The 23,203-nt window shown below is 42.7% G+C and overlaps 2 protein-coding genes across 5 annotated transcripts; both read right to left on the bottom strand.

Annotated features, from left to right (window-relative positions):
- Positions 1–576: 576 nt before the first annotated feature.
- On the bottom strand, positions 577–12,893 carry otol1b (otolin 1b). 2 transcript variants are annotated; one of them, XM_061782422.1, is made up of 5 exons: positions 12,857–12,893; positions 2,548–2,942; positions 2,363–2,452; positions 1,963–2,034; positions 577–1,542 (listed from the first exon to the last, which is right to left on the bottom strand). In XM_061782422.1, exons 1-5 carry the CDS (start codon positions 12,886–12,888, stop codon positions 656–658), a joined length of 1,476 nt encoding a protein of 491 aa, XP_061638406.1. In that variant the 5' UTR covers positions 12,889–12,893; the 3' UTR covers positions 577–655. The 2 variants fall into 2 exon arrangements, with proteins under 2 accessions (XP_061638406.1, XP_061638407.1); XM_061782423.1 differs by lacking the exon at positions 12,857–12,893 and adding an exon at positions 3,156–3,510.
- Positions 12,894–14,959: 2,066 nt separating this feature from the next.
- Positions 14,960–23,175, bottom strand: sptssb (serine palmitoyltransferase, small subunit B). 3 transcript variants are annotated; one of them, XM_061782972.1, is made up of 2 exons: positions 18,698–23,175; positions 14,960–17,298 (listed from the first exon to the last, which is right to left on the bottom strand). In XM_061782972.1, exon 2 carries the CDS (start codon positions 17,288–17,290, stop codon positions 17,048–17,050), a length of 243 nt encoding a protein of 80 aa, XP_061638956.1. In that variant the 5' UTR covers positions 17,291–17,298; positions 18,698–23,175; the 3' UTR covers positions 14,960–17,047. The 3 variants fall into 3 exon arrangements, with proteins under 3 accessions (XP_061638956.1, XP_061638957.1, XP_061638958.1); XM_061782973.1 differs by having other exon boundaries at positions 20,488–23,175; XM_061782974.1 differs by lacking the exon at positions 18,698–23,175 and adding an exon at positions 18,118–18,682.
- Between the last annotated feature and the right edge of the window lie 28 nt (positions 23,176–23,203).

Raw genomic sequence — 23,203 nt, 5'->3', positions numbered from 1 at the left:
TTTAAAGCTGTATGAACTTCTCAGACTCTAATTAATCTTCTCCACACTCCTATTAACCTCTACCCTACGTTTATAAACACTTTCATAACTCTTAAACACCTTTTAAACTCAAACATACATTAAGGCACAGTAGTACTGCACACTATATACATTTTATTTCTTGTAAAATGTGTTTGAATTTTATTTATTTTTTTAAGTTTTATTTTAGGCTAGGAAGCTTTTCTTTCACAAAAATTTCAACAAACACTCAAAGTCTCGCCATATGATGAATTATGCGCAATATGAATATGAAAACAAATCTGCATTTTACTGAATCCGCAATAGGTGAACTGTGATTTAGCGAGGGAACACTGCACAACCAGTCAATCAAAGGTTTGTATGTTGATAGATGTACCATCTACAAAGTACCCAACACGGTGTGTTGTGATCTTGCAGTGTCATGAATGACCAGCATGAATTGTAGTACGTAAAAAAAAAAAGATGTTTATTGAAAAGCATTAAGACAAAATGGGATTTTTACATAGATGATGAAAATGATGGAAATAGTCAAACAAAAATACAGTCCATAATTGTACAACTACTTGTACCACAAAGTCCAGTTCATGAGTATACGGTCCACCGCCACCCCAATTGATCAGAGGGTATATATTCAACATCAGGGTGAGTAAAGTAGAAATCCGGAGAAGATGCTGTCATCCTCACTGCTGGCGTACACGCCGTTCCAGTCTCTGAGGGTCTCCATCCACACCTGATCACCCGCCGCCAAACGAAGCACCACCAGAGTGGACGCCTGGTCGATGTCTTGGCCGTACAGCGAGTCCCGTGTCCTCACCCGCCGCGAGCCATTCACCACCAGCGTTGCACGTAGGGGTTGATTTCGTACAGTGATGTGGAAAGAGAACACGTACACGCCGGCGTAGACGCACGAAAAGCTGTTGCTGGTGACGTTGAAGTGGTTGTCTTCGTTGTAGAACACTTTGTCAAAGCGGATTGGGAATCCGGACGGAGGGAAGGACTTCCTCGGTGAGATGCCCACACTGAAGGCAGACCGTTTCTGGGGGACGCCTGAACCCTTCGCTCCTTTGAAGCCACGCATTCCCCGCTCCCCTCTCATTCCGTGGTAACCTCTATCCCCTTTTGGCCCCTGAACCCCTCGAACACCTTGTGGTCCCTGTGCCCCTCTCACCCCGGATTCTCCCTGCGCTCCAGGTGGTCCAGGATCCCCACGGACACCGATGGGACCCGGAGCCCCGTGCTTGCCGTTGATTCCGGGGATTCCCATCACTCCCGGAATTCCCGGAGAGCCAGTGTCTCCGCGATCACCTTTTGACCCTCTCTCCCCAAATGTCCCACACTCTCCCTTATCACCCTTATCTCCTTTAGGACCAAGAGTTACTCCGGGGGGTCCAGTCGGCCCCTCTTTTCCTGGTTCTCCTTTCTCACCAGCGGTTCCATTCTGTCCATGTTCGCCTTTCTGCCCTCCTTCGCCTTTGACGCCTTGCACACCTGTCGCACCTTTCTGTCCTTTTAGGCCACCATCACCTGCAGAGTAAAAGACATTCATTGAGAACTATCCATCCATCCATTTACTATAGTGTTTTTCTTCATGGGGCCATGGGTGAGCTGGAGTCTATCCCAGCTGACTAAGGGCAAAAGCCGGGGTACACCCTGGACTGGTCACCAGCCAATCACAGGGTACATTTAGACAACCATTCACACTCACATTCATACCTATGGACATTGTAGAGTCTTCAGTAAGCATCATTTCATGTTTTCGAATGTGGAAAGAAGCCAGAGAAATCCTACCAAAGCACAGGGAGACCATGCAAACTTCTCACAGGAAGGCCAAAGGTGGGATTTGAACCCCACAACTCAGAACTGTGAGGCAGATGTGTTAACTAATATGCTGACGCTCTTTCAGCACTGCCACAACAAAAATAAAACTTTGTATAAATTTCATACCTTTTTGCCCTGGTTTCCCCATAACTCCAGGGTATCCACCTGGGCCAGTGTTTCCTCTTTCCCCCTTTCCCCCTAGTAAACACAAATGTAGTCAAGAAATTCGCCAACATCACTAATGGATTTTTAAAAGAAGTCGGTGGTGATACTGCATCAGGGGACGCTCCAGCAGATGGTCGTTGAACCCCCATTTCAGTATTTTATATTTAATACAAAATAGTGATTCAGTTGCAAAATTTAGATGGGGCAATTACGATTCAGTCCAATGAATTCTGCCTAGTAACAAGTAAAAAAGATGATAGATGACAAGGAAATCGAATCCGAGCAATTCTGTTGATCTATAGCATGTAGCTGCACATATGATTTGCAAAGTTTTTAGAAATTGGAATGAAATCTTACACACCTTTGTCTCCTTTGACTCCCCTAGGACCACTCGCACCCTGTGGTCCAGGTGAGCCAACTGATCCGGTAAAACCTCTTTCCCCTGGTGGCCCTAGATATGTTTATATAGTTTAAAACTCGGGGGGGTGTGGAGGGGGAAACTGAAAAACAAAGTACCTCAATAGAAGAGAATTAGCTTCTCACTACCTGCTGGGCCACCGTCTCCCTTTGGCCCTTGGGGGCCTCTCTCAGGTGGACAGCACTCGCAGAAGTTGAAGTAACACTCATTGTAATCCAGTGTGTAGTTGTCAGCACCTACACTGGGGTGCTCCGTGCTCACGGTGTGGTCCTGAGGAAAAACATGACTGGGGTAGGTGGGCAGCGGGTGAAGAAGCTCCGCAGGGTTGCTGCCCGTCTTAGGCTTTGGTGTGCCGGGCATCCCGGGGTTGTGTACCGTGACCTGAGAGACAGGCTTCTTGGTGTACTGGTACTTGGGCTTGGGTGTCATCTTGGCCTCAATACAGGATGTCACATTGAGTGCCACCATGACGACGGCCAGAAGAGTCAACTGACGCGAGATGAGCCTCATGGTTCTTCGGGATCTGAGAATGGAGGACCATACGGATCACCAACAGAATAGCATGGAGCACTGAAGAGAGTCTCTTAACTGCAATCTGAACCTGTCTCCGAATCTCTCACAGTGAGGCACCCCAAAAAAGCAATGCTTTCTTACTAGCATCCAAAATGACAAACCCGAGTTATAACAACCCAGCATACCAAAGTTTAACAGATAAGCACATATAACCAAGACTCACCAAGTTATGCATAAGTGGTATTGTCATTTATCCTCTGAGCCGGTGGTTTGGATGCATCCCCAGGTGCTCACGGACCATCTGATCTCAGCAATAAGAGAACAAGCTCACCAATGAGGGTGTCTACTGGAAGAACTAGGGGGAGGTCTGAAATCCAACGAGGGTAGAGGCTGGTAGACCCATACAGAACCACTGTGCTGTGGCCTCATTCTCAGCGCAGAAAGGTGCTTTTGTGACACGGGATACAAGCAGCCGCTAGTAGCACTCCCCTTACTGCGAGCTCGGCGACGAGCAAAGGCCCTTGGTCCATGGGTCACCCGATACGCAAGGGCATTCTTCCAACGGCCAAGCAGCTAGCTTGCTCTCAAGGTGGGACAAAGCAAAGCAAAGAAGGTTCAGGGACAGAGTCCAGGCCATTAAAGCTAATGAATTTTGTGTTTAGTTTGCCCATTTAGCCATTTTTCATCTAAACTCTACACAGAAAGGCCAGAACTGAGATTCAAACCCCGAACCTCAGAACTGTGGGGCAGACGTGCTAACCACTTTTTTTCTATTATTATTAATACTTATTATTTACAACACCAATTCCAATGAAGTTGGGACGTTGTGTTAAACATAAATAAAAAACGAATACAACGATTTGCAAATCATGTTCAACCTATATTGATTTGAATACACGACAAAGACAAGATATTTAATGTTCAAACTGATGAACTTGATTGTTTTTAGCAAATAATCAGTAACTTAGAATTTTATGGCTGCAACACGTTCCAAATAGGCTGGGACAAGTGGCAAAAAAAACTGAGAAACTTGAGGAATGCTCATCAAACACCTGTTTGGAACATCCCAGAGGTGGACAGGCTAATTGGGAACAGGTGGGTGCCATGATTGGGTATAAAAGGAGCTTCCCTGAATTACTCAGTCATTCACAAGCAAAGATGGGACGAGGTTCACCTCTTTGTGAACATGTGCGTTAGAAAATAGTCGTACAGTTTAAGGACAATGTTCCTCAACGTACAATTGCAAGGAATTTAGGGATTTCATCATCTACGGTCCATAATATCATCAAAAGGTTCAGAGAATCTGGAGAAATCACTGCATGTAAGCGGCAAGGCGGAAAACCGACATTGAATGCCTGTGACCTTCGATCCCTCAGGCGGCACTGCATCAAAAACCGACATCAATGTGTAAAGGATATCACCACATTGTCTCAGGAACACTTCAGAAAACCAATGTCAGTAAATACAGTTCGGCGCTACATCCGTAAGTGCAACTTGAAACTCTACTATGCAAAGCAAAAGCCATTTATCAACAACACCCAGAAACGCCGCCGGCTTCTCTAGGCCCGAGCTCATCTAAGATGGACTTATGCAAAGTTGAAAAGTGTTCTGTGGTCCGACAAGTCCACATTTCAAATTGTTTTTGGAAATTCTGGACGTCGTGTCCTCCGGGCCAAAGAGGAAAAGAACCATCCGGACTGTTATGGATGCAAAGTTCAAAAGCCAGCATCTGTGATGGTATGGGGCTGTGTTAGTGCCAACGGCATGGGTAACTTACACATCTGTGAAGGCACCATTAATGCTGAAAGGTACATGCAAGTTTTGGAGAAACATATGCTGCCATCCAAGCAACGTCTTTTTCATGGACACCCCTGCTTATTTCAGCAAGACAATGCCAAACCACATTCTGCACGTTACAACAGCGTGGCTTCGTGGTAAAAGAGTGTGGGTACTAGACTGGCCTGCCTGCAGTCCAGACCTGTCTCCCATTGAAAATGTGTGGCGCATTATGAAGCGTAAAATACGACAACGGAGACCCCGGACTGTTGAATGGGAAAGAATTCCACCTACAAAGCTTCAACAAGTAGTGTCCTGATTGATGGTGTAGTGGTACATTCGTCTGACCTCTGTGCAATCAGGTGTGGATTCAGTTCTCACGCAGTACCCTGTGGTATGTAATTGTCTGGCGACCAGTCCGGGGTGTGGTCCATCTGTCTTTCACCTGTCGTCAGCTGCGATAGGCTCCAGCTCACCCGTGACCCGAATTAAGACAAGCAGGGTAGAAGATGGATGGATGTTTCATTCTCAGAGTCACCACCAGTTGTAAATCATTCACACAATGACTTCCAACTGATGGCAACTCTGCATTAAGGTTAGGGTGGAGCAGTGCTTTTACTTATTTTCCATGTACCGTGTATTTAATATAGAGCATTACTCCAATTGTGAAAGTAATGTCTCGTGGCAACCCCGCATTGAGGTTACAGTGCCCCATCAGATGCCGCTGTTTTGGGTGCGGTTCAATGTCTTTTATATTCAATACAGAGTACTGCTCCAAATGTGAAACTGTCGTATTGGGGGGAAATCCCTGCTCCGAATAGCGAAAGCTGCGATTTGAACCCCGGTCCTCAGAGCTGTGAGGCGGATGTGCTAACCAGTCGTACACCGTGCCACCTCAAATGTAATTTAAGTTGCACATTTTTATTAGGTGTTTGTGTATACGGTGTGTGCGCCGTGTATAACAGGTTTAGAAAGCACATCCAACAGTCAGAGAGCAGTGCAGCTCCTGGTTTATTTCCTTCCTCGTATAAAAACTCCACAGGACAGAGATCTCTGTTGGTACTTGGTGAGCGTCCAGAGGAAAGTTCTAGCCCAAAGAGCACTGCTAATCTCCTTAATCACCCATCCCTCAACTTGAGCTCTTGGTCAAAGCCACAAACTTATCTCTTTTACATCTGAGCAGTTCTAAGGCTTGTGCTATGGCTGGTATTGACTTTTTTCATATGAGCGCTGCAAGACTATGTTTGCTAACTATGATTCATACAGTGTGGCAGGGCAATGATTGATTATCATGTTATGGTTGAGAGAATTTTGTAGTAGCTGCTCCATCCAAAATGTCTGCTCATTGTTAGTGAATGTTTGAGCCGGGGACACACTTGGCTTGGCAAAGACCCCACACCCTCAGAGGGATCCGTGACAGAAAGGAAGGAAGGAAATGGAATTTGGGGAAACAGAGAGGACTGATAGCAACAAAGCGTGTAAAAAGGAGACGATTGTGTTGATTTTTCGAAACAGCGCTCCTCTCATTCCAAGGCCCACATCTGTGATGGACAAATATAATTTCCTTGTTACCTTGAACCATTGCCAATACTGAATATTTTGTCTTTAATCCTCAGTTGTCAGATCTTGAGTGGGATTTAACTTTTAGCAGCTATCAGTTGCTTTGATTAAGTAGCGGGGTTAGTAGAAGCTCAGTAGGCCATAAGGATCTGGTTTAGGGACCAAAGAGTTGCAGGCTTAAAACCAAGCAATTACTGATCCATGGGAAAAGAGTGCAGAGACAGATCGACAGGATAATGTATCATGAAAGTCGTTTTTTGGTAGTTTTATTATTATTATTATTTTTTTTTTTTTAATCATCACCTTAACTATCCAACTATCTAACTCACTGACTAAGTAAATATCTGACTAACCATCTAACTTACCAACAGGCTGACTGACTAACTAATTAATTCACCATCTGATTGACTCATTTACTGGCTAACTAATTAAATTTTTTTTAAAATGTGCAATAATGTTAGTCCTTTAACATAATTGCATAATTTGTACGTGTATTTGATTCGATTCAAATTGTATTCTATACAAACACAACCACCCCCATATGAACACCTGCGTGTATACACACACACAAAACACTAATTGACTAATAGCGTGGAGACATGGCACTGACGATCCTAGACGAGGACAAATTACCTGTGGGAGCCATCCGCACTGAGGCTGCAAGTTGCCACAGTCCACAACCACAGAAGATGCCACCACAGAGCCCACCATGACCGGGGTAGACTCTCCACATTGTGCAGAGCCCCCCAGTCCCTCAAGTCTGAGGAAATTGCAGGGTGACATCCCTGCAGGTAGACCCAACACACCTGCCAGCGTGGAGGCTGCCATGAGGAGACACTGGAGTAAAATATAAAAACACTAAAAGACAATAAGACAAGACAATAGGAGATACAATAAAATAGGATCAAATTATAATTGAATAAATAGATAAATAAATAAATGAGTAGATCTAAATAAACTATCAAGAAATCAGCTGATTGTGTGAGTGTGTCTTAATGCTTTTGTCTTTATATTATTTATGTAAGGATGAAGCAGCACTCCAATTTTGTTGTATTTTAATGCAATGACAAAAAAAGCATTCTGATTCTGATTCCGATAATTACCTGACTAACTGACTAATTAACTTACGACTGACTGATGACCTTACTCACTGACTAACCTACTGGCCAACTGACAAATTGGTTGACTGCCTAACTAAGTAACCACTAAAGGGAATGACTGGCTGACAGACTGACTGACTTACTAACTAACTGGTATACAGATTGACCAACTGACAAACTGAATGAGTGACTGACTAAATAACTAATGAACTGACCCTCTGTCTGCCAGAATGACTGAATAAATTACTAATTAACAGACCTAATGATAGAACTGACTGACTAATCGATTGACTGTCTTAATTGACTAACAAACTAACAGACTGAAAAATGGACAGACTAACCAATTAACTAATTGATTGATTAACTAACTGACTGCCTCACACAATCATAATTGGAGGAGGTCATTATATACAGTAATTAATTATCATCATTATTTTTGGGCCCAGTCCTGCTGAGACCTGACCCCCAACATCTCGACGTTTAAGAGGGGCTTCCTCTTCTCCGTGGTCTCAAGCCCAGCCCCGTTCAGAGAGCACACAACAGCAACGTTCATCTTTCTCACTAGTCGCACGGGGCCCGCTCAGTTGCGTTGGCATTTAGCCATTTAGCACCCTGACCTCTGTCCACACAACCACACACAATGGGGAGCATGGCATACGAAGGGGTTAACGCACCCCACGGGCACAGCCAAGCAGAGAGGAGCTGGATGGGAGGTGTATTGCATTCACATTAAGAAAAATTGAACTTCAATGACTGATGTGACTTGTGTAGTTTCACACAAGCTTATTATCTTATTCTATTATTCCCTTGCTGTGTGTTTTGAAGAGTGACGGTCTATTTCATTCTTCACAGTGGAATCAAAACAAAGGCAATTCATAGCCAAGCCAGAATTAGCTGTTAATGACTTGTCTCAGTCGTCCAAAAACTTAGCGTAGTACTAGGAGGCGGTGTACCACTAGTCGTTCACATACCACACCTTGAGAATCATTGGTTTAAACTTTAAAAATACCACAAACTATTATCCCAAAACACGTCAATAGCATTTCAAACTCATCTTACAGCATTACCCTTCAAAAACTGCCAACAGATGATTTTTTATTTGTTTTTAATGCACTGGAAGTGCACATGTACATGCACATGCTAACCTCCACTAACAACACAGGCTAAACTTAATTCCGGCCCGAAATACAAAGCTCTCTCAATCAAGAAGTACCACTTGAACATACTTCCTTGAGACCGATTCCTATTTAGACAGGGCTTTTGCGCCATCTTGTGGTATCTTAGATTGTTATCAAAAGAACACAAATAAATGCAAATAGAGGACGTTTTAAGCGAATAACACTCCAGAAATTCCCCAAAACTCAATTTAAAAAAATGAAAGCTAAATTGTGTACTCACTGCTTACTGAGTGACCCTTGAGATTTGCGTTCCGTGAGATTTTTGGAATGTAAAATGGGTGCCTTGGCTCAATAAACGTTGGGAAACACTGGTGAACACAATAGTTAGTCCATACAGTAAGATGGTGTGTCTGGATGTTCCTGTGCAACGAGTAAATGTTGTTACTTACCCCTGTCAACCAGTGGGTGGCAGGCATTAACTCTAAATGTAAATGGGCACTCCTGAGGCTTGGACGCTTCCGTTTGAATAGTCAGGTGTGCGTGATGTAAACCATATAGCAAAACTACACAGCTCCTAAGTAGGGAATGACAATCGTACAGTATGATTCACTGTGCCCCACCACCTGTTATGTGTGATTTTTTGTTTTGGTTTGTTTTTGCAACCTTTGAAAGGCCTACATTGACTTTCAATCGCACTGGAGCCAATACAATTTAAAAAATACACAATTCTACAACATTAACACAAAACAAATCATTTAAAAAATATTTAAAAAATCTCCTGATATAAACGCGTATACAGTAAACCATTTTAAAATTCAATTAAACATGAAAACAAAATTGAAAAATGGATTTTAAAAAACGTTTCTTTTTTTTTTAAATTATAAAATAACCAAATTTTTAAAAATGACATGAAGGCATGGATGGAATGTCCGACTTCTTACTAGGTTTGAAAAATATAATTATAAATTCGAAAACAATTCAGAATAAAAAAGAAAATCAAATATGGATCAAAACTAATACACAATGTTAAAAAATCTTAAAAAACATTAACACAAGTGAAAAATATCTAAGAATCTACTGACAAAAATTGATAAACCATTTTAAAATGTTATTTAATATGAAAACTGTTTGATCATGCATATCAATAATATATATTATATATATCTATATTAATCAATCATTAAAACTATTCAATACATATCTATTTTTTAATTATTTAATTCCAAAATTTAAACAAAATAAAATAATCAAAACAATAACATTTTAAAAATATAAAATATATCAAAAAAATGTTAAATAAAATTCATATAAATAATATGAATGAAAAATAAATACAAATGTTAAAATATTAAAAAAAAAATACAAAAATATAGCTTTAAAAAAAGGGTTTCCTTGTTTTTCATTATACCAGATGACTTTGGGTGCCAGTCAATCAGAGAGCACATATCGACAAACAACCACTCACAATCAAATTGCAACAATTAAGATTAGAGTCTTTACTGAACCTAAGAAGAATTTTGGAGGACTGTGGGAGGAAGATGTTGGCCAGTTTCCCAAAGCCCTTAAAGTAGCAGCCTCTTCTAAAAAATACAACACTGTACGCTTCCATGTTAGAAAGCTATTGACCCATCTCAAATCTCCTTTTCATAGCCAAGATTGTTGAGAAAGTTATTTTTAATCAACTCAGCAATTTCTTAAACTTAACTCGGCGGCTTTTGATACGGTAGATCATAACATACTGCTGAACAGGTTGGAAACGTGGGTAGGACTAAATGGAACAGTCCTTAAATGGTTCAGGTCCTATCTGGAGGAAAGGAGTTATTTTGTAACCATTGGAAGTGTTCAATCTCATCGAATGGCAATCAACTATGGGATCCCTCAAGGGTCAGTTCTTGGATCCCTGCTGTTCAGCTTGTATATGCTACCCTTGGGTCAAATTCTTCAGAACTTTAATTTTGACTATCATAGCTATGCAGATGACACACAGTTATATCTAGCAGTGTCTCCACATGACTACAGACCACAAAGTCGATCATCAAACTGCGAACTAGGGTGTCCTGGTGCCAAGTGCACGTGGGGACACCCTTATGCTTGAACATGATATTTGTGATTGGACAATCCATGATGAGCACAGAAGTCCAATAACAGAACACCACTCGCGTTCTGATCGGGGGACGTTCCTCCCAATCACGCCCTTCCAGGTCTCACTGTCATTTCCTGCGTGAGCATTGAAGTCCCCCAGCAGAACGATGGAGTCCCCAGCGGGAGCGCTCTCCAGCACACCCTCTAAAGACTCCAGAAAGGGTGGGTACTCTGAACTGCTGTTTGGTGCATAGGCACAAACAAAAGTTAGGACCCGTCCCCCGACCTGAAGGCGGAGGGAGGCTACCTTCTCGTCCACTGGGGTGAACCCCAATGTACAGGCACCAAGCCGGGTGGCAATAAGTATACCCACACCTGCTCGGCGCCTCTCACCGTGGGCAACTCCAGAGTGGAAGAGAGTCCAACCTCTCTCAAAAGGACTGGTACCAGAGCCCAAACCGTGTGTGGAGGCGAGCCCGACTATTTCTAGTCAGAACTTCTCAACCTCACACACCAACTCGGGCTCCTTCCCTGCCAGAGAGGTGACATTCCACATCCCGAGAGCCAGCTTCTGTAGCCGGGGATCGGCCCAGTTCACACTGCACCCGACCCCTATGGCCCCTCCGGAGGTGGTGAGCCCATGGGAAGGGGCGAGGCCCCATGGGTGCAGGCGCTCGCCTTGGAGCCACACCTCCAGGCCTGGCTCCAGAGGGGGGCCCCGGTGACCTGCGTCCGGGCAAGGGAAACCTACATCCATTAGTTTTATTCATCATAGGGTTTTTTGGAGCCATGCTTTGTCTAGTCCCTCGCCTGTTTTTAAGTCCACGTTAAAAACTCTTCTTTTTCCTTGTGCTTTTTAGAGCATTTCCACTTTTAAATGACATTTCTTGCACTGTACTCTGTTTTAATTGTACTTTTATTTTATTTATTTTTTCTATTTCTTTTAAATGTTTATATAAGCTGTTTTTTTCTTTGTTTTTAAATGCTTTTAATCATGTAAAGCACATTGAGTTACCTTGTGTATGAAATGCGCTATATAAATAAATTTGCTTTGCTTTGCTTTGCTTTGGCCCTGCGATTGGCTAGCAACCAGTTCAGGGTGTACCAAGCCTCATGCCCGATGATAGCTGGGATAGGCTCCAGCACGCCCGCGACCCTTGTGAGGAGAAGCGGCTCAGAAAATCGAAGGATGGATGCTTTGCTTTGCTAATTCACAGTTTATTAGTGGTTAGCACATCTGCCTCACAGTTCTGAGGTTCTGGGTTTGAATTTCGAGTTTGCATGTTTTTCCCATGCTTGTGGGGTTTTCTCGAGGTACTGCACAGTGGTGGTTCTAGGAGGTCAGGGGGGCCAGTGCCCCCTGAATGCTGTGCCTGGACCCAACTATTGACCCCCTCCATACAGTTACTACACAGTAAGACAGCAGCATTAGCAGCTCATGTGCACTGACTATGCATTTGCCGCACAATGAAAACGAGCAAGGAGTCACGAGACAAAGCACAGCCCACACTTGCGGAACAACAATACAAGAAAAATTAAAACCAACAGGTGTAAAACACAGACAACTATTATTATGGGGAAACACAAACAAAAACAATGACTATCATTATGCTTGACATGTAATTCGCACATGTATAACATGCTGCTAGGCATGCCGGGAAGTCTGTGTCCACTTCTCCCGGCACTACAGTTAGTTGGCGCTCTCAATGCCGTGACGCACATTAGGCCGCAGTTGCGGTTTCTGTAACCTGTAGTTTTTTACGGGAGCAAGTGATTGGCCTATTGCCCAACCCCATCACCTGGTATTCCTAGGCTGTCTCCCATCCAAGTACTAACCAGGACAGACCCTGCTCAGCTTTCGAGATCAGACGAGATCTGGCAGCATGTCTGGATTGGGCCGGCTGGCACTGTAGTACATACTGTAAATATTAAAATTGTGATATTGCACCGACGTGACAGGAACTTATGCATGTCACTCAAGTTCATTATTTTATCTTTCTAGTGGGATCCTTTATTGCGGTTTGTTGAAAATTCCAGCACAAATTTACCATCAACATGGCAAAAGACAATCTGAACCAAGAAATAATTACTACAACTATTGTTGTTAGCCAACTTCATGAATTATAATAGCAGGCTGTCAGAGCAGTCGTTAATATCATCTTGAGTTGATTGCATGCTTCTAGCTAACATTAGTTAACATTACCACAACTCAAAACCAATACACACAATGCTATACAATAATGAAAGAATGTAGTGAATACATCCATCCATCCATTTTCTGAACCCACCGTGCCGCTGTAGTGAATATCCATCCATCCATTTTCTGAGCCGCTTCTCCTCACTAGGGTCGCGGGCGTGCTGGAGCCTATCCCAGCTGTCATCGGGCAGGAGGCGTGGTACACCCTGAACTGGTTGCCAGCCAATCGCAGGGAACATAGAAACAACCATCCACACTCACATTCACACCTACGGGCAATTTAGAGTCTTGTAGTGAATACAATTTAAAAAAATTTAAATAACTAATCCAATTCACAACCGGTTCAGGGTGTACCCCGCCTCCTGCCCGATGACAGCTGGGATAGGCTCCAGCACGCCCGCGACCCTAGTGAGGAGAAGCGGCTCAGAAAATGGATGGATGGATAATCCAATTCAGACAGACATTTGTGTGTGTGTGTGTGAGAGTCTGTGTGTGTGTGTTGTCAAAGGTGTGACGAGATGAATATTTAAAGTCTTTCCGGGCTTTCCGAGTAAGATGAGACTGAGTGTCTGGTAGCCATGGGGTCTGTGTCCTGTGGAGGTTTCCAGTTCCACCACACACTCAGCCACTCAGCCCCCCACCCCCACTCCCAGGTGTTTTTATTACCAACCGTCACAGAAAACTGACTCGTCATCATGGAGATAACCTTTGACCCAAATGAGGTGTAAATACAGGAGGCTCCTTCAAAAGGTAGACGGCGGTTCCAGACAAGCACCGGCTCAGCGGGATCAATTGTTTTTTTGTTTGCAGATAGGGGAATTGTGCAGAATTGTAAAAAAACAAAAGCTGTTTTAATGGTTTCATGCTCCCATAAAAAGATGGAGGTATCCGTTTACTACTGATTCTGCGTCATCACAATTTTGCAAGAAAAATGTTTGTTTACCATGTGCTGTTTAGACCACCAAAATGGTTGATGGTTGAGAGAGGCACCAAACCACCACGGCCACAGTTCAAGGCCAATGCTTACGTCCACTGCTGATGGTCTCTCTGTGATAGAATTGAACTGATTAGGTTTTAATGCTTATACTGACATAAAGACGAGGAAAAACCAGTAAAAAATAAATAAATCAGAATATAATCAATCTCAACTTTATTTATGCAAACTATTTTACAATATGAATCAAAATAAGAATTAAGAATCTCATATAAAAATACGATTAACATTTTCAAAATTAATAAAAACATTAAAAGGTTTGTATCGATCCGTTGTGGTAAAGAAGGAGCTAAGCCGAAAGGCAAAGCTCTCGATTTACCGGTCGATCTACGTTCCTACCCTCACCTATGGTCACGAGCTGTGGGTCGTGACCGAAAGAACGAGATCCCGGATACAAGCGGCCAAAATTACACCGCAGGGTGTCCGGGCTCTCCTTTAGGGATAGGGTGAGAAGCTCGGTCATCCGGGATGATCTCAGAGTAGAGCCGGTGCTCCTCCACATCGAGAGGAGCCAGATGAGGTGGCTGGGGCATCTGATTCGGATGCTTCCCGGACGCTTCCCTGGTGAGATGTTCCGGGCACGTCCCACCGGGAGGAGACCCCAGGGACGACCCAGGACACGCTGGAGAGACTACGTCCTTCAGCTGGCCTGAGAACGCCTCGGGATCCCCCCGGAAGAGCTGGATGAAGTGGCTGGGGAGAGGGCAGTCTGGGCGTGCCTGCTAAAGCTACTGCCCCCGCGACCCGACCTCGGATAAGCGGTAGAAAATGGATGGATGGATGGATTAAAAAGTACAATAATAAAAAAAATTCGCTCATTTAAAGAAATACATAAACATCTATTTTTTAAATGTTAAAATAATTTTTTTTTAAAATGGACCTTGACAAAAATAAAACAATTCGGATTGAAATGGAACAATATGATCCATCCATTTTCCATACCGCAGATACTCACTAGGGCCACAGGTGTGCTGGAGCCTATCCCAGTTTACTCTGGGCGAGAGGCGGGGTACACCCTGAACTGGTCGCCAGTCAATCCCAGGGCATGGAACAATATGTTACGATAAAAATAGTAAAACAAATAAATCAAAATGTTAAAAAAGTATTTTATTTAACATAAAATAGAATACTAACAAAATATATACAGTTGAAAATGAAAAATGAAACAAAAATCAAAATGTATAAACATATTTTTGGCTGTTTGGCTGTGAATACATCAAGAGTTGAGGTAATAAATAAATCCATCATATACTTTATTAGTCTTGTAAGGTAAATTAAGGTGAATGAAAAAAATATTTGCCATATGCAAAAGATCAGTAAAGGTGTGTGATTTAATGTTACTCGGTCACGTATTAGATCAATACTGTTATAGTTACGTCATTAAGACTACAAAGACGCACACACACACACAGCAGCAGCATGTGCAGAAAAAACAGTCATGTAGAAAGTGAAGCCCTTGAGGCTTTTCATTGCTGCACCATCACCATCAGCGGTGGAGAACAGGTTTGGTGACTTGGTCTGTTATTGGAAGAATCAACACTATTGTGTCAGCAACGTGCTCATTTCACAAAGAAAGACCTGGTGACTGCTGCCGAGTTACTGTGCATGAGCCGCGCAAGAGCAGTACTATATGTGTTTCTAATATCTTTATTTTTGATTTGATAATAAAACAAAAATAGATTTTCATTCATGATACATGTGTAACAAAAGCACATAAAGTTGGAGCAAATTGTATGGTGTGTTTTAGGGCCACAAGAGAATGCAACAGATATCCATCCATCCATCCATTTTCTGAGCCGCTTCTCCTCACTAGGGTCGCGGGCGTGCTGGAGCCTATCCCAGCTGTCATCGGGCAGGAGGCAGGGTACACCCTGAACTGGTTGCCAGCCAATCGCAGGGCACATACAAACAAACAACCATTCGCACTCACATTCACACCTACGGGCAATTTAGAGTCTCCAATTAATGCATGTTTTTGTGTTGTGGGAGGAAACCGGAGTGCCCGGAGAAAACCCACGCAGGCACGGGGAGAACATGCAAACTCCACACAGGCGGGACCGGGGATTGAACCCGGGTCCTCAGAACTGTGAGGCTGACGCTCTAACCAGTCGTCCACCGTGCCGCCCTGCAACAGATATAAATATCTATATTTTAAAAAATAAAATAAAATAAAAAACCAGTGGTAATTGCCATTGAAACCAGCCAAGCATTAACCGGTACAGTATATGTATATAAATATAGAACTTTGTATAAATATCAAGCCCTTAAAAGTGGCAAATCAAAGAAGCGCGTGATTAGAAAGCAGATTTGCTTTTTTTTTTTCGCTATTTCCAGCATGATCTCTCGCTAATTACTGTATTACATAGAAATGCAGAGAAACACCAACACGAACCAATCCAGACTGGGCGGGACTAATAAATCACAAACACAACGTTGTGGGGCTTTCATTTCAGGAGCTACTGAAACTCTCCTTAAAAAAAGCTGTAAGATCATTAGTGCAGAACAGGCAACCTCATTTAAGCTTTAATTATTCTAAAAGACCGTTTACTGGCCTCAATAGGCGCTGTTGTTTTGGTTAGCAACAGAGCTCAAAATGGGCTTCACGTTTAACCATTGAATGGCACGTTTAACACAAACTGAAAAGGACAAGTATGGAGAAGCACCGAAAATCGAGGCAGACTGAGCAGAAATAATAAGTCACACAACATTGTGGAACGATCAAGACAATGTCTACGGAAGCGCCAATTTTGTAGTGAGAGGAGAATGCAAATCTGCTCGTACTGGATCCTCTCATGCAAAACTGACGGGCACTTACACAAGGCATCATGTGGTGAGAGAAAAGGAAATCAAAACAACACAAACGACAGTTGACAGGGGGGGCGTGAAAATGGCCGTTGAGAATCTAATACTGTTTCAGGGCGTTTGGGCGTGAAAATGTCGTAATCTTCATCTTGACTGGCTCAGAGGACAGACATCTTAAAGTAGGGATGGACATTTGATTACATTCCCTTGATGGATAAAATCATGGACTAACAGTGTTCTGAACTTCTGCTTCTGTGCCCACGTTATATCGAGCACGATCAAAGACTTGCCATAGTGTAGATGTAGCTCAGCTTCCTGTAGCTGTCAAGTTGCACTTCTTTACACAGCAAACTAGTTGAAAGTGAATCAAGCAGCCATTCCGTTTTGTCGCTATCGCGTCAAAACGTGATTAAGTGATAATCAATTCCACACAATCGACTTCATTCCTAATCAATCAATGTCCGTGGGGGGAATTGCGTCCCCATCTCAGTTCATGAGGGCCATGGCGCTCTCCGGCTGGCCGCCGCTGATGCCAGAGAAGAATTCCAGCGCCAGGCGCACGTGGATGGGCACAAAGACGTAGGAGGTGTAGATCACCATGGCGACGGCCGAGAACAGGACCGAGTTGAAGATGGACTTCTCCCAAGGCTCCAACACGTAGATGCCGGTGATGAGAAGGTACTGGTAGTAGAGCCAGGCCAGGTACTCCCTCAGGCTCTTGAAGTTCATCCTCCAGGCTGGATTAGGGCAGATTAGAGATTATACTCTCGAATATGAAGATTGCCTTGACAGAGGTATTGTTTCGACGATTCATTTAACAATACAACGGTGCCTTGAAATATGAGTGACCCGATTTATGGGTCATTTGAGCTATATACTGTCGTTTGGCCATTTATTTGCTTTGATTTACAAGTAAAAATGTGAGATACGAGCGCTAGATGGTGGCAGTTGAAGCTTTCTGTCAAACTAAACATACAGTAAAACAAAGAGAATGGCATGTTGTGTATTTTTAACCAAACACAAAGCTTTACCGCGACTGGTTAGAGCGTCAGCCTCACAGTTCTCAGGATCGGGGCTCAATCCCCGACCCCGCCTGTGTGGAGTTTGCATGTTCCCCCCGTGCTTGCGTGGGTTTTCTCCGGGCACTCCGGTTTCCTCCCACATACACAAAAACATGCATTAATTGGACACTCTAAATTGCCCGTAGGCATGACTGTGAGTGCGAATGGTTGTTTGTTTGTATGTGCCCTGCGATTGGCTGGCAAACAGTTCAGGGTGTACCCCGCCTCCTGCCCGTAGATAGCTGGGATAGGCTCCAGCACGCCCGCGACCCTAGTGAGGAGAAGCGGCTCAGAAAATGGATGGATGGACAAAGCGTTACCATGCTAAAGTCAGCTCATCTAAATGCTAACAAACAATGCAAAACGGAATGGATATTTGAACACTAACGGTGCATCAACACATGTAGACAGACAATATAACCATACTCATAGGCATATATTCTTTATCCTCAGTGAAATACAACTAATATTATGGCACCTTACTGAGTCACTTACAGCTGTTGCCGACCTCTTCTTCATTTGTGTCCGAGTGAATGTATTATAGTGCCCCCAAGAGGCCAAGTCACACACACCAGAAAAAGCTGCAATGAACTAATCATGATGCACAAACTGTTTAATTCCTTGCATTCTATTTATGTTAGTAGTATGTTTTTATAAACTTAAAATTATAGAGCCCTATTTCCCTTTTTAAAAACACATTGCAAATTTTTTTGTTGAGCTTTTTGGGGAGGCTGGAATGTATTCGTGGTTTTCCATACAGAGTCAACATATTTAATGCAGTGGCTTTCAAAGCTGCGGGCAATAACAGATGCTGTGAAGTTGCAAGGGGGTGTGGCCATCAGGTGCGCGTATTCTAGAATTTACTATCAACTCAGCAAACTTATTTGAAACATCCTATAACTCTATAGGCTATATAAATGTCTATTTTAATGAATCGCATTTTTCCCCTCCATAAATTGTGAAATACAGTATGTCTCACACGTCCGTGTAACAATAAATTGGCGCAATTGAAGGATGATACTTGGACGTGACAGCAGCTGAGAAAGCGCCAAATGATCAAAACAAAGCCACTCACCTTTAAAGAAGTGAGGCGTCCTACGTATGATCTCTTATTTATTTATAAGCGCCGATCGCGGCCCGTTTGCTGCTCTGCGCTGCTGCCTTTGCGGGGTGCGCCAGGGGGGGCTGTCTTACCAGTTGGTGTCAAGCCAATATGCAGTAAGAAGTGCAGAGTGCGTCGACGGCACCACGCCCACAAACGCCGCTGCTGCTCACCTGGCTGGCAGGTGCAGAGCATGCACAAGTCAAACAGACGGGCTTTGAATGAAAGTGCTGTGTTTTACCGAGGTATTTGAATGCACCTGGACACTTTACTGCAACCCCTCAGATGCTGAGGATGAGGATTCTGATGCACAGCAATGGCGCGGGGGAGGTCTGCATCAATTGCAGCTTAGTGGCCCTGGGCATCTGCCTTTGTATCAAAACGGGTTAGGGTGGGCCCGCTTAGGGGTGTCAAAGTTGGAACCCCCCCACCCCACCCCAACCTTGACACTTGGTTATTTGGGGTGTACCCTTTATCTAAAAAGGTTCATTACTTTTTCAAAGACCCATGGATGACGACAATATTAAAAAGATGTAAATAGAGAAAGGTAAAGGTGTGTGCGTCGCCGACTGAATTCTTTTGGGGATGAATGGTTGGGGGAAAGCAGTGATGACACACTGGAGCAGTGGGTCGCTTCCCAGGGAATTTAGGGTTAGGGTACGATGCTAGGTAGGGGAACGATACTTGGATCCCTTTCCTTTCAGGCCACCTTCTTCTTAACAACAGCTCCCACTTTTTGTAGGAGCTTATACGATGGTGCGGCCGTAGCAAAAGTATGTGTATCTAAACAGACCAGTTCAAAGCCATTGTAAATTAACGTCCGGTTTAATATCTATTACATTACATCGGTGTGGACTTGATGGCGTTAAAGTATATTTACCTCCTAATGCATAGTGATCATTAGAAGAGATGTTTCTTTGCTTTACCACAAGACAGACAGTTGGGAAAAATTGCCTCCCCGTCCACACACTTTGGTGACCGTCTGTTCCTACACTTGACAACAACAACAACATGCAGTTTTGATATGTAAACACAGGCAGCGCCGCCACGACCAAACGGTTATATGTGGGTTCACACTGCTGTGTTTGTGCTTTTTCCTATAGTGGGGGGAAAAAAGATCTATAACACATTCAATGACATGAATAATTCATTTCGAAAAGTCCCTCTATCCCCGCAAAAAAACTTGTACAAGGGAATAAGAAACAAATCCCTTAGCACAATTAAAATGTCTGTCCTATGTAGAAAAAAAGATTGATGCATATACTGTCGCTGTGCAACAAAAAAAAAAAAATGCATCTACCAAAGAAAAATGTAAAATGCAGGGCTTTCCAAAACTTTGACATCATTTGAAATATGAATACTGCATCTGAGTAACTACCAGAGATGGGGACTCGAATCAACTCAAGTCTCTGTTTTGAGGACTTGACAAAAACTAAGAGAAACATTCATTCATCCATTGTCAATACCGCTTATGACATTCAGGGTTGTCCCATTACATTTGGTCCCTTAAAAAGTGGGCGACACATACAGTGCCATGGTAAAGGCCAGTTTCAGCAGCAACAATTGAAATCCAGCGTTTTCTATAAGTGGCAATGAGTCTTTCACATCTCTGTGGAGATATTTTGGCCCACTCTTCCTCACACAATTGTGTCGATTCAGCAAAAATGGAGGCTTTTCGACCATGAACGGCCTTTTTAAGGTCACGCCACTGCATTTCAATCAGATTCAAGTATGTACTTCGACGAGGCCACTCCAAAACCTACATTTTGTTTTTTTAAGCCATTCAGAAGTTGACTTGCTGGTGTGGTTTGGATCATTATCCTGCTGCAAAACCAAAGGGCGCTTCAGCTTGAGGTCACAAACTGATGGCTAAACATTCTCCTTCAGGATTTTCTGTTAAAGAGCAGAAATCATGGTTCCATCAGTCACAGGAAGTTGCCCAGGTAACAAATCAGCCCAAGAACATCATACTACCTTCATATTTGACTGCTGGTATGATGCTCTTTTTCTGAAATGCTGTGCTACATTTACACCACATGTAACAAGACACACACCTTCCAAAAAGCTCAACTTTCATCTCGTCAGTCCAGATAATATTCTCCCAAGTCTTGCAAATCATTCAGGTTTTAATCTTTTAGCAAAAGTAAGACAAGCCTTTATGTTCTTTTTGGTCAGCAGTGGTTTTTGCCTTGGAACTCTGCCATGGATTCCATTTTTGCCCAGTCTCTCCCTTATTGTTGTGTCATGAACACTGACCTTAACTGAGGCAAGGGAGGCCTGCAGTTCTTTAGAAATTGTCCTGAGTTCCTTTGTAGCCTCCTGGATGAGTCATTGCTGTTCTCTCACAGTAATCTTTGTAGGCCGGCCACTCCTGCGACATTTCCACACTTTCCCTTTTTTTTTCCCCATGTGAGAATAATGCATCACCTTATGGTTTGCTGGAATCCTAAAGCTTTAGAAATGGCTTTTGTAACCCTAATTACTTTTTCCACACAGGGCCAGGAACTGTGAATTTTTTTCCCCCTTAAATCAATGAAATCATTTAAAAATAGCATTTTAAGCTCACTGGGGTTATATTTTTCTGTTATTTATTTGATGATCTTAAAGTGGGGAAACCTGCAAAATACAAGCATTTGAGAAGGGGGCCAATACTTTTTCACAGCACAGGATACAAACTGAATTCCTACACCGTTTACATGATTTGGATGTAAATACCTCATATTTAAGCCAAAAGTCTACAGTTAAAGCACATCTTGTTCGCTTCATTTCAAACCAATTGTGGTGGTGTTAAGAGCCAAGAAGATGAGAATTGTGTAGATGTTCAAATATTTATGGACTTGACTACCACCTAATCAGTGATGCATGGTGGTAGTAGTGCCATGGCTTGGGTATGCATCTTTAACAAGTGTAATTTCCAGTTGAATTGTACAGGTAATATCCATTAATTTTCTATAGCGCTTGTCATTAGATTCACTGGTCTCCAGCCAATCACAGATCATATAGACAAACATCAATTCGGCCTCACACCAATACACAATGTAGAGTATTCTGTGCAGCCTCTATAGGTAATATAGGTAACACTCTTTTTTACATCCACTTTAAGCAGCAAATGTAAACATGCTGAGTCAGGTTTGACCTGTACCGGTGTATTAAAAGGGTGTTGGTTACCAGGGCTGACTTTGCACATATGCAAAGATATCAGGGAGAACGGTGTGTGATGGAAAGTTATATTTAAAAAAAAAAAAAAAAAAAAAAAAAAAAAAAAAGAAAAAAGAAAAGTAGAACCTTCGTTTGACATTGTTAGAGACACCCGTCACCACTCAGATGCACACGTGATTCGGTTCATTCACTTTCCCAAGATCAAATGACTGCTTGTTTTTTGTGTTACTGTGGGGAGGACTGGCACTCCCTTCTGACAGCTCAGGGGTTTTGGGGAAAAACCTGGCACTTCTTTCTCCCTCAATCTTCAAGTTAGTGTCACACACACTTCACTAGTTCATTCCTTCAGTGTGAGATCACATTAGTTCAGTATCTCACCCCTCACATGCACTATGTGTAATAACTGAACTATTCTATAGTGGATACCCAAAAAATTTAATAAATAAATAAATAAATATATATATATATATATATATAAGTCTCTTCCCCCTGTTCAAAAGGTTTGTGATACTGGTAAAAAAAAAAAAAACTAAACAAGACCACAATAAACCACCATTAATGTGACCTTTAAACTGTACAAAGCAACAGAAAAAAAAAAACTTTGAAAGGGGAAGTGAAAATAAGCAACTGACGTGGTTGCACAATTATGCACACCATCTTATAACTGGGATGTGGCTGTGTTCAGAAATTACCAATCACATTTCAACTCATGTTAAATGGGAGTTAGCACACACCATTTAAAGTGCTTCTGAATTAACCCCAATAAATTTCTGCTGTTCTAGAATGCTCTTCCTGATTCTTTTTTGTTTGCTTTCTGGCAGAAGCCTGAAGGTTTTGGGCTAACACTGACTGCTAGTTCAAACTGTTCATAATTTCTTCCACCTAGTCCAAGGCAGCTCCAGGTGACGGAAAACAGCCGCAAAGCATGATGCTCCCACACTCACGCTTCACTTTTGGTAATGAGCAGTGTTGCGTTTGTGCCAAATATACCTTTTAGATTTACACGTTCAACCTTGGTTTCATTGGACCAAAACAAAATCTCCCAAACACGTGTCTTGTTAATTCTGAACACAGCCACATTCCAGTTATATGAAGGTGTGCAAACATATGCAACCACATTATTCCCAATAGCTTGTTCTCTCTCAAAAAGATTTAAAAAATAAAATAAAATTGAGTTGTCCAGGTTATAGGTTACAAATGGTGCAACAAGTTTTACTTTTCTTGCACTAATTTCTTTTAAATTTAGAGTCTTCAATTATCCTACCATGCATGTTTTTGGCATGTGGGAGGAAACTGGAGTACCCAGAGAAAACCCTCACA

This window comes from Phyllopteryx taeniolatus, chromosome 8 (genome assembly GCF_024500385.1).
Source record: "Phyllopteryx taeniolatus isolate TA_2022b chromosome 8, UOR_Ptae_1.2, whole genome shotgun sequence".
Lineage (NCBI taxonomy): Eukaryota > Metazoa > Chordata > Actinopteri > Syngnathiformes > Syngnathidae > Phyllopteryx > Phyllopteryx taeniolatus.
The sequence above is the reverse complement of the archived record's forward strand: the minus strand, read 5'-3'. Positions and strand labels throughout refer to the sequence as shown.